Below are 11,446 nucleotides of genomic sequence, written 5' to 3'. Positions count from 1 at the left end.
CAGCCCAGCTGGCATGTCTCCTCCCTGACCTCCCGGGACTGGTCCTGGCAGCAACCAGTCACCTGTGGGCCAGCGACCAAGCTCTTCCCACCTTGGGGCTTGGCCTCGACTTCAATGTCCCTTCTAAGAGGCAGACTGGATTCTCCCTCTGCTCCTTGCCTCCCTCCCAACTGTCACCAGTGAGCATGTTATCAGGGGCTCTGGCCACCTTGTTTGGCCTCCAGGAGGCTGTGTCAGTGAGTGAGTGAGATGGATCAGCCCTCTCCAGGGGAGTCACACCCAGGCACATTCCTACTCCCAATATTCGGTGCTGAAGGAAAGAACAGGAAGGCCACCAGCAGTAATTATAATTCTGATCATTTTTCTTTAAAAACAAACAAAAGCCCCACCCCACAAGAAAAACAGAACTCCCTACCCCTAACCAGCAAATGTTACAGGTTAGCCATTAACACGAGAAGAGAAAGACATTGAAGCCGCGCACGTCATTACAAGGTGGAGGTTTGTCGCCGGGCCAATGACAATGTCACAGTGACAGCACTGCCGTGGCAGGGACACCGACAGGGACACAAAGACAGCAACAACATGCCGGAGAAGCCAGGCTGAACTGGACCTGCAAATAAATAAACATGGCGCCAACAGCATCCTTACGTTACTGAGGCCTTAGGACAAACTCGAACAGCAGGACACCTGAACAAACGCTAGCTGGTTACGCCGGGGTTTGGATAAAAAAATTAACCCTCCCACATGTGAACGCTCGGGACACTTGTCAGTAGAGTGGTCAGAAAGAGGGAGACTCTGCCTTCCCAGAGGCCAGCGCGGCAGGGCCCGGGGTATCCGCAGGCAAGCACCTCAGGATGCAGCCCTGACCTCCCTGCCTCCCCAGGTGGGTCCCTGGGCGACAGGCCCAGGAATCACAGAAGGGGCCCCCAAGCCACCCTCAGCAGAGGTCCCAGCCCAGACGCTGGGGAGAGCCACACTCTAGAACTGCCTTTGACCTCTCAGTGGCTCCTCTAGCCCTCACCTCCACGTGGGAAGGGAACCCTGGGGCCCCAGTCTACCCCTGCAGGGGTGACTTGCCTCAATTGTCCATGACACACTGGGGGTTCCCACCCGTTTGCAGGCTGCTGAAGCAGATCACGGTAGGGAGGCCACCCAAGGACCGTTTGGTTTCCCATAACCTGCAAGGCCATATCTACCCTCACAGCATCCCAAGGGCCCCCTGGAGCCCAGGTGGGTGGCAGCAGGCTGGATGGGCCATTCGAAGCTGAGCAATGAGGCCTGAGGCCTGAGGGCTCAGTTCAACCTCCCCCTGGGAGGTGAGTGGTCAGAGGCCAAGGCAGAGCCCTAGCACTTACGATGGGGCCTAGAGGACCTGACCTTAGCTGATGGTGCTTCCCAGGATGGCTTCCTGGACAGAGTGACAGCTCAGATAAGCCAGCCTCAGCTGCCTCCTGGGGGGCGGGGAGCCACCACAGGAGCCACAAGGACAAGGCCTGCTAGTAGCCTCTCTGGAGAGGAGGGCAGGCGTGCTGTGCTGCGAGCCAGACCCCTAGAGTCGGGCGGCCTCAGGAGCAGGTGCAGAGTTGGGGCACTGAGGAAGGCGCAGCTGTCCTCTGCTGACTGGGATCCAGTCTGGAGCAGGCCATGTTGGTGGCAGGAGGGGAGGGCACCCTGGCCAGGAGCTGAAAGCCAGCCCCAGACAGCCCCTGGGGGTTGCCATCCAGTCATGGAGGCCAATTCTGCGGACCCTGGGAGGGGCTGCCTTGGGGACCTGAAATGAGAAGCCCATCAGGGGTCTTGGCATCTGCCTTCCTGTCACATCTCTTTCCAGGCCTCACGCCTGGGGCTTTGTCTGAGAACTAGAGCTGGCTCCCAAATGATGCAGCACAGGGCGGGAGGCAGCATCCGCGGGAGGCCCTCCCACCGGAGATGCCCAATCCTCCTGCCTTTGTGCCTTTGCTCAGGCTGCCATGCAGGGCAGGAAGCACAGTCAGGAGCCCATGGCAACTTGAATGACAAGGGCCTAGCCCAGGAACCGGCCCTGCTCTGCTCGTCCTGGCAGGACCTCTAGGATCGTCCAGATGCCCATGACCTCTACCAGGAGCTCCACCCAAACACCAGGCACAGGAACTGGCTCTTTCTGTAGAGCTGGGGCTGGTATCAGACTCCTCTCAAGCCCTTTGCTCTCCAACAAACCTCTCCAAAGACGGCCGTTTCAGCAAGACTTTCTCTTCTTTTTAGGGGTCAGGGAGGGAGGGATCGACCTCAGGTCTTTAAGGCAGAGACATAAGCCCCAGGTTAGTTTTCCCAATGTCACTACATCTACTAACCAAAAAAAACAAAACAAAACAAAACAAAAAAACACCTAAGGAAGCCAAGCACACATCTGTCAGTGCAAATCTGAGGCAGAGTCTCGGTAGCTTATTGGCAGCTGGGGTGTTCGGCTCTCAGAATCCCTCCTCCGCCTGAAGCTGGTGCTGGGGTCACACCAACGACAGGACCTGGTCCCTGAGGCACATCATGCTGCTGGCAGTGTTAAGGGACAAGAGTCTCCCTACCTGCCCTCCCCCCGTTCCTTTAAAAAATAATCATCTTGGTGGTGTCAAGTCGACCCCAAAATTTAAGTTAAAAAATAATACAAAAAAAGGAGGAAAAAACCCCACAAATAAACAAAGGTGGGAAAGGACAAGGGCCCAACATGGAAAAAGTCCGCGGTCTGTCAGAAGGCGCAGCCCCTTCTCAGTTCAACATTCGTGCCTCGCACTCTGGAGGAGGTATCGATAGAAGTCCGTCTTCTGGGACTAAATTCGTACCAGTTTTCACAGTGGCCCTGGCACCTGAGCTGGTGGAGGGATAGTGCGGGGCGCTCAGCTGAGCTGCCTGGATGATGGAACGGGTTGCCTTTTAGGTGGGTGAGTTGTTTTAAAATGATCTTTGTGTATTTTCCATCCACCAGCTTCCCGGCTCCTCTCTTATGTCTCCTGGGGGACCACTTGCATGAGCTTCTGGCAAAGAACTGTCGTGGAGACTGCAGGGGAGGGGAGAGCAGAGTTACTCGGGGGTTGTGCTATCATGTGCCTGGGGGCCAGGGGCACCAGGGAGTGCTGAGAGCTGCAGGTCACCCGGCCTCATGGCACCAGACCCCCAAGGTGGCAAGAGAAGCCAGAGACCCAGAACTTTATGTAAAACCTCCTGATCTGAAAATGTGTACACCAGGCTCAAGGGGCTCCCTCCTGGTGGGCACCAGCCTTCACTCCAGGTTGGCCGCAGAGGAACGCCTGCTTCTTCCAGTGACTTTGTAAGTCACCCGGGGGGTGTGGCCAAGGAACTTGGCATTAGGTTGAGCACTGGCCCTGCCCATCACCCTGTTTCAGAACCCTGGGGTTATGGCAGCAATAATCCTATATAATAAAAGAGGAATGTTAAATAGCTGTTATGTCCTGAGGCATAACGACCAAGTGCATCAGGACCAGTCAGGACCAGATCACGGATCAGCAGGAGGGTAGGCCGGGAGGGGGGGGGGGGGGCGAGGAGCTACAGGAGTGTGCAGGGCTACTAGTGGGATAATAAGTCCTGATGCTGAGGGCCCTTCCCGTGTGTCCACACCCGGGCCACCGCCTGGCAGACACCCAGGGCCAGAACAAGGCTGCCCCCACTGCCAGATGACAGCCACGTGCCTGCAGTCCACAGAGGGAGTGGAGCAGGCGGGTGTGTGCCGGGGGCCCAGATGAACACTTTGTGGGGTGTGGTTTCAGGACACAGGGCTTGCATTAGGGTCTGGTGTGTTCTGCAAGATGATTAGTAGGGAGTCTAGCCTGGCCTGGAGGCTAAGGCCTGCTGAAAATGACTGACCATGTTTCCCATGTTTAGATCAGGAGGTTTCACATAAAGTCACAGGGCAGGTAGCAATCAGATTTTGGAGAGCCACCAGGACATGGTGATTGGGGTGCAGGCTTGCAAACACCAGCGAGTGTGCCAGGAGCCGGCCATATTAAGAGCGGCCTCAGTACGGGCTCCTAAACGTGCTGGTTAGTGGGCCCTGTGACCACAGTGCAGAGATCCTGCTTTCTCCGCCTCTGCCTTTCTGGGTCAGCCTTGTGCTTAGGCTGGCGACAGCACTGGGATTTTGTTACTTGGCAAAAGCGGCCTGGTTTTCTGGAATCCCTTGTTCTGAGATTAGCTGGTGCCAAGCTGAGCGTCTTATCCCTGAAATACATGGGCCAGACGTCACCGCTAGACATGCCAAGTGCCTGAACGCCCAGCTAAGGGATTAGATGAGACAGCAGACAGCGAGCTGGGGCGGGGCGCTGGTGGGCCGGCAGGGAGGAGAGCGGCCCCAGCTGTCAGGCTGCACTGAGGAGATACTCACAAATGCCCTGGAGAAGCCACTTGGGCTTGTTTTGCCACCGGACCCCGAGGAAGTAGACCGGGAGGCCGCTGAGGATGATGGCAAAGCCGATGCCACACTCAACGGGGGTCTTCCAGAAGGAGACGGCGATCAGGAACAGGCAGGCCAGGATGAAGAACACGGGGAGTGCCAGGTTCACCTGGGGACAGAGGGCGGAGCGATGGGCATCTGTTGCTCCCTTCCCACACCTCCCACGTCCTGTCATCACAGTCCTGTCCGCTCTGCGGAAAGTGCTGCGTCCCCACCGCCCTCCTGACCTCGATGGAGTCATCTCCACATCAGGCCCAGTTAGGCGCTCCCATGGGACCCCCCAGAGCACACCCTGTGCCTCCTGCTCCAAGCCCATCCCTCCCACCTGGTCCAAGAACAGCTCCGACCTCCCGGAGCCGTCACTCGGGCCTGTCTCCCTCTTCAGCATTTACCAGTCTGACCTGCCGGCTGGGGACTCTGGAGACCTGAAACCTCCCCCTGTTCTCCGTTTCCTCAGCACAAGGCGCCAGGCAGTAATTACCCAGAGCACAGACGGTGCCGACAGAAAACGCAAACAACCCTCGAGCTTCCCAAGGTCAGGGGATGTGGACCTTGCTGGCTCCCACATCACAGGGCAGAAACCCTGGCCCAGCACCCATTCACCAATGTCACCCAAGGCGGGGGCATTTCTGGGAAGACCCCGGCACCCACTAATAAGTGAGGGGCATCTGCCTTCTCAGAGAGCCTTTGTGAGGAGGCTGACTGCAGCCTGCACAGCTCGGGCAGACCAGCCACAGAGGCGCCCCCGGCCCGGCCCAGCCCGGCTCCAAGGACCATGTCCTGCTTCTGCATCTGCGTGGGCTTGTCTACACACAGACTTGGCCATCTGCCCACACACTGCAGATGAAGGGCAAGCCAGGGCCCCACCTGGTCAGCCCACACTGCATGCCCCTCCCCAGCCCAGGTTAACAGTGAAACAAAGCCCCACCATGTGCCCAGGATAACACAGGACAGAGCCCACCACAGGCACAGGTGACATGGTGATAGAACCCACCATGTGCCCAGGATAACACAGGACAGAGCCCACCATAGGCACAGGTGACATGGAGATAGAACCCACCATGTGCCCAGGATAACACGGGGATGGAGCCCACCACAGGCACAGGTGACATGGAAATAGAACCCACCATATGCCCAGGATAACAGAGGACAGAGCCCACCATAGGCACAGGTGACATGGAGATAGAACCCACCATGTGCCCAGGATAACACGGGGACGGAGCCCACCACAGGCACAGGTGACATGGTTAGAACCGCCATGAGCCCAGGATAGCATGGGGACGGAGCCCACCACAGGAGGGAGCAAGGTGCTCCAGGGCACTAAGGTTGCTCTGGTGCCCAAGAACCTCTTCAAGGCAGGGAAGCGGGCCCTGCTGCCTCTGTGGACCTGCTGGGTGGGGCAGACAAGGATGTGGCCCATGGACAGGTGACTCTAGGCCAAATGCCACTAGGGACTGGACAAAGGACATCAGCCAGTGGCCCCCATGAGTTCCTCCCTCTCTCTCCCTGACAGGCTCACAGCGACGAGCTCACTGGGCTTCTCCAGCAGAAGCGTGGCTTCACTGGCCTGTTTTTTGAGAAACAAGGTCACCCTTGGGCAGCTGTCCCCCGAGGAGAGGGGCATTCACCTTAGGCCAGGCCCAGCTGGCACGTCAGCAGTCTAATGCTACAACTGCTCCATTCAATGCGGCAGAGCTGGTCTTGGCCATGTCTACACCCTTCGGGCTCAGACGTCACCTCCCACCCACCACAAATGACCTCCCCCTCACACCCTTGGCAGCACCCTCTGAACACACTTGGCCCCTACATCTCTGCCCACATGCCACCTTCACAGGACCACCCAGCCATCCTGGTCAGCTGCCCCCTGGCCAGTTAGGCCCTCACCCTGCCCACCTGTCCACCCCACAGTGCTCATCACCTGCCCACTGGGCACTGAGGGTTCTTATTTATTGCCTTGCGTACCAGGACCCTCTACAGGAGGCATCCTGACCCCTGGTTCAGAGCGGAAATGGCAACTCCAAGAGGGGCGGTGGCTTGCCCAGGCACAGGCCGGGAGGGCAGAACCAAGAGGCTGTGCAGAGTTGGCTCCTCACAAAGGCTGTCAGGGACACCTGGACCCCGTTTCTCCAGCGCATGACCCACCGAGCCCCCAGCTGTTGGGGCTGCGCCAGGCCTGGGCCGCCCACGCGGCTGGGCCCTCACCTTGATGGGCCGCTCCAGCTCAGGCTTCTTGTATCGGAGCCACAGCATCCCGATGATGGCCAGGGCCACACACAGCCAGTTGAAGAAGCTGAAGAAGTTGATGACGGAGAAGATGTCGTTGGAGAAGGCGTATAGCAGGGTCATGAGGCACTGCAAGCAGAGAGAGGGGGCAGCGTGAGCCAGGAACAGGACGGCCTGGAGGACGGAGGCCACCGGCGCTGGGACACGTCTGCAGGGCTGACAGCACTTGCGCACTCGTGCTTTAAAGGAAAGGCCCCACTGAGAGCGGGAAGGAAACGAAGGCCTAAACCCTGTACTCACTGCAGCGTTACCTGTAGAAGCAATGACTGGGAACCAACTAAGTACCCATTACGGAGCTCTCCCAGACCCCCAGCCACCGGGCACCCACAGGAGTTTCAAAACTGAGCCAGGACTCTGCATGGTTTCTAACGTGTCCCGGAACCATCCAGTACTTCTCCCTTCGCAAGGTGGAGCTTTGCCCTCTCTCCTTGAGTTGGGCTATACATACTGACTCATTCCTAACTAACAGAACAAGACAGAAATGACAAGTGTGACCCCGGAGGCTAGGTCATAGAAACAGGGTTCCTGGCTCTTCCTCTCGGCTCCCTCGCCCTGGCTTGCAGCCCTGTGGACAAGCCCCCGTCCTGAGGAACTGAGGCCTCATGCTCACAGCCACGTGAGGGGCCATGCTGGAAGCGGCTCCTCCAGCCCCGGCCAAGCCTTCAGATGGGACGCAGCCCCGACCACCATCTTGTTACCACCTCACGAAGGACCCTGAACCAGGGCCACCCAGCTAAGCTGCCCTGAGTTCCTGACTCACAGAAACAAAGAGACAGTGAATGCTTTCCGTTTCCTGGGTGGTTTGTTACAGAGCAATAGAGAACTAATAAGACGTTAGGCAAGCTGAAGAGAAGCGTGCACAATGTGACCTCACTAGAAATTGCACGTCTGTTAACATGCCCCAGAAGTCCAGAGGCACGGAGCACGCAAAGCCGCCTGTGAACCGTGGCTCCCTGGGAGAACAGAGCAGAGCTTCTGCTCCACAGATGCTGGACTGTTTGAAGTTTTTTTTATAACTACCGTGTATTATTGTTGGAATTAAAAACTTAAACCAGTGCCCTTTGTTGTTCAGTGGAGCAGGCAGCCAAGGGCACAATACAAGGAAACACTCAGCTAACTTATCTGCATCTCGGTCTCCGCCTTGGTCTGCTGTCCAGTTGACACCAGGCAAAGGTGGGAGGGTGTCATGCAGACGGACCCTGGAGCCTCCCCTTCTCCCCCAGGAACACCCCAATCTTGTACTTTAATCCACTTGTAATCCTCGCGGGGAAGAAGGGCATCAGATGGTGCTGCCAGCTTACCGTGAACAGGAGGGAGGGCATGGGCGTCAGGAGCTGCGGGTGAATCATGGAGAGGACAGAGGGCAGGTGGCCCTCCCTGGACCCCACAAAGAACAGCCTGTGGACAGAAAAGCAGGCGGTGGGCCTCATCACCGAGCACCCAGGCAGGGGCCTCTCGGTCTCCCTGACCCACTCAGCTGGCAATGGGGAGACCAGAGGCTTGCTCACCTGCAGCCCCCCTCCCCCTGGGCAGGGCACACAATGAAGCCATGACAGTTGATTTTCCTTTGTTAAATGACATTTAAATATATAAAATAAATATCAAAAATATAAGTCTTTGTTTTACTATGGTTGCAAAGATCAAAAAATTTCTATATGTGACAGCACCAGAGTTAAGTTAGGGTTTTTCAAAATGCTGACACGCTGAGCTCAAAAGGTTCGCCATCACTGGCCTAGGACACAGCAGTTGTGTCTTCTGGGCAGCGGAGAGTCCCTGGTTCCTTTACTTCTGTGTTACATGGATGTGTTGTCAGCCACATATTACTCAATATAACAAACAGACACAACCTGTAAAGCTCATGTTAAAAAGCAGCATGCAGCACTGGCCCCCAGCTCAGCCTCCCTCCCGGTCCTGCCCTGGCTCCCACAGAGCCGAGTGGGGAGCGTGGTCCTGGGGGGCTCACCTGGAGGACGTGAAGAGGGACCCGTTGACGGAGCCGAAGCAGGACAGGCCCACAAAGACAGGGATGATCCAGGACATGACGCCCAGGTGGTAGTTCCCGAAGTCCTAGACAGACGCCGCATAGTGAGCCCGGCCCCTTGATGCCCAGCACGCGGCCCAGTCTGGTCCAGCCCCAGGCCACTAGTCTGCACGTGTCCCGCACACTCGTGAGGATTCTGCGCACGTGACCCCCAGGGTCTGGATGTGAGGGCTGTCCCGGGGACAGAGTCCTCTTTAGAACAACACTGGTGCCTGGTCCTCATCCCCACACACTGACACCTCTCACCCTGCATTACACCAGGTTGCCCAGGTGCCCGGCCTTTCCCGTCTGTGTCTGCTCTGCTAGGGAACATGGCTTTGTCTCTGGCTGGGCCCCCATCGCCCGACCCAGAGCAAGGCTCAGTGAGGATTTAATCAGAAGGTGGAATGGGTGGGCGCGGACCCTCACCTGCCAAAGTGGCTGTGAGGACACCATGGGAAGTGAGCCTACAGGGCCAGCAGGACATTCCAAAGCCTGCTCATACTACTTAGGGCCCCATTGTGGTTTGGAGGCTGGTGAGCGCTCTGCTGCTGCCAGCATGGGGCCTGGGATGCTGCTCTCCCTGCTCTGAACCCGTGTCCAGAACGCCCAGCAGAGGTGGCTCAGGATGCATGTGGGCAGCGGGTGGGAGAAGGCCACCTGGCTTTTCATCCCAGTGCTGGGGTTCAGGCCTCACTTACAAGGACTGGACCTTCCAAATCACCATAATACCGCCCCCTTACCTCTACCACCACCACCCCCGCCCCGTAGTTGACTTTTAAAATGACTAAGGCCCAGATGACCACAGGCTGATTTTTAAAACTGGCCCAGGGTATGGTCTGGGCATCAATACATTTAAAGCCCCTGTGATCCTCACGGGCAGCCAGGGTTGTGAGTCAGCACCCTGCACTCTCTGGCTTGGCAGCACAGCTACCCCCTCCTCACAGGAGCGTGGTTTGCAGCCCAGGGGCCTGGTCTGCTCCACATCACAGGCTCAGGGCGGCAGGGCTGGGCCTTGGTCTCTCGGCAACCTGCGCAAACACTGGCAGGTGGCATCTTACCACGGCCACAGCCTCTGACGACAGCATCTGCTCAGTGGACAGCGTGGTGAAGTAGGCCAGGTTCGTCAGCACGTACACCAGGGTGACGATGGGGAGGGAGATGATGATGGCCAGGGGCAGGTTTCTGGAAGGAACGAAAGGGCACATCATCAAAGTGCAGCTCCAGGCGAACCAGCCCCGATGGCTCTCTAATACACAGGTCTGGTCCTGAGCCTCACTTCGTGGGGGAGGTGTGACGGAGAGGCTGTTGCCAGCTCCGGTCCCTGGCACTGGAAGCTGGCGCCTGGGGTTGGGCAGCTGTGTGAACCTGGGTTAGTGACCCTGGTCTCAGCTCCCCATCTGTCAGATGGGCACTCCTGCTTATTCTAAGGGGAAATCTTGTTCAAGGCCACACAGTGCCCCCTCACCCCAGCCTGATCCTAATCCAGGGCCCCTCCCGAAAGGACCTGCACTGCTTTCACCTGAGATCGGGCTGGGCCCCATGGATGAATTCTTAGGTAGAACCGACTTCTTCCTTCTCTCACATTAAAATAACAACAAACAACGTCTCTGTTCACACACGTACCTGTAGGGGTTGATCATCTCCTCTGTGACAAGATTCAAGTAATTCCTAGACGTTAGAGAGCAGAGTTTAAGTATACATCCCTCCCACAGTTCTTAGGGGGAAAAGAGCAGATTCCAGGGGGAGCCCTGCTGGCTGTTCTGGGCCAGTGGAGGAGGCCCCTCACCCACCACCTGGGGCCCCGCTAGTGAGCAGCTGGGGGCAAGAGCCCAATCCTGCTCCCGTGGGAAAATCCTAACCCCTGCAGGCCTGTCCTCTCTCTGACCCTTCCACCAGCACCTTCACCGCCTGTCCACCCACCACATGCAGCCATTCTTGTGGCCCAATATAATCTGGCTGGAGAGTGGGGCCCAGCGGGGACCCAGCAGGAAGGAAAGTGTGTGTGTGTGTGTGGGGGGGGGGGGGGGTGGGGGAGGGGGGAGGTGTGAAGTTGTAGGCAGGCACTCCGTTCCTGGAGAGGGGGAAGTTGAAAACCACCAGGCCCAGCCTTTTAAGCTCAAAAGCTTCACTCTCCTCAGCAAAGGCTTATCTACAGGACCGCCTTCCAGGAGCCCAGACACTGGAGAAAAGCCAGGCTGCTGCGCTGTCCTCTCTGTGCTTTCTCGGGATGGGTCGGGTTCGAGCAGCTCTGAGAGGCTCTCCTGCCACGCTCAATAACTGCCCAGGGGGGTGGCCGAGAGATTCAGATTTCTGGACACCTCAGGGCCTGCTCCGTGTGCCCCAAGGCCCAGGGAACCAGACATTCTGAAACGTACCATCCCCCATAGGCAAAGAGGCCGCTGTACAACGCCAACACGATGTTCCCCACGTTCAGTTTGGTGCCTTCAAATGAGAACTTGGGATCCAGATTGGACACATTACCTGGCAAAGGCCAAAGAGACAGAAAGGCATGCTGTGTTAGAGAGGGCTGCATAGGGGTCATGCTGCAAGTTCCAGAACGTTCCTGGAGCAAATTACAGTAACAAACAACAACACTGGGGTGAAAGCTTTCCACTGTTACAAATTAAATGCACCTGCTGAGCCACTGACGCACACATTCCTGACTCGCCTGGGGCCAGGAGCCCCAGCAGGTGACGAGGTTT

The 11,446-nt window shown here is 57.5% G+C and overlaps 1 protein-coding gene across 1 annotated transcript in view; it reads right to left on the bottom strand.

Annotated features, from left to right (window-relative positions):
- Positions 1-330: 330 nt before the first annotated feature.
- The window catches only part of SLC7A5 (solute carrier family 7 (amino acid transporter light chain, L system), member 5), a 52,438-nt gene continuing 41,322 nt past the window's right edge, over positions 331-11,446 (bottom strand). Inside the window, exons 7-14 of the mRNA XM_006762280.2 lie at positions 11,120-11,225; positions 10,368-10,412; positions 9,803-9,926; positions 8,685-8,788; positions 8,023-8,119; positions 6,641-6,790; positions 4,370-4,547; positions 331-3,028 (exon numbers count right to left, since the gene is read on the bottom strand). Of these exons, the coding sequence (XP_006762343.1) occupies positions 2,973-3,028; positions 4,370-4,547; positions 6,641-6,790; positions 8,023-8,119; positions 8,685-8,788; positions 9,803-9,926; positions 10,368-10,412; positions 11,120-11,225 (860 nt within the window). The 3' untranslated portion in view covers positions 331-2,972. The remainder of the gene's footprint in view (positions 3,029-4,369; positions 4,548-6,640; positions 6,791-8,022; positions 8,120-8,684; positions 8,789-9,802; positions 9,927-10,367; positions 10,413-11,119; positions 11,226-11,446) is intronic.

This window comes from Myotis davidii, unplaced genomic scaffold (assembly GCF_000327345.1).
Source record: "Myotis davidii unplaced genomic scaffold, ASM32734v1 scaffold77, whole genome shotgun sequence".
Taxonomy (NCBI): Eukaryota; Metazoa; Chordata; class Mammalia; order Chiroptera; family Vespertilionidae; genus Myotis; species Myotis davidii.
The sequence above is the reverse complement of the archived record's forward strand: the minus strand, read 5'-3'. Positions and strand labels throughout refer to the sequence as shown.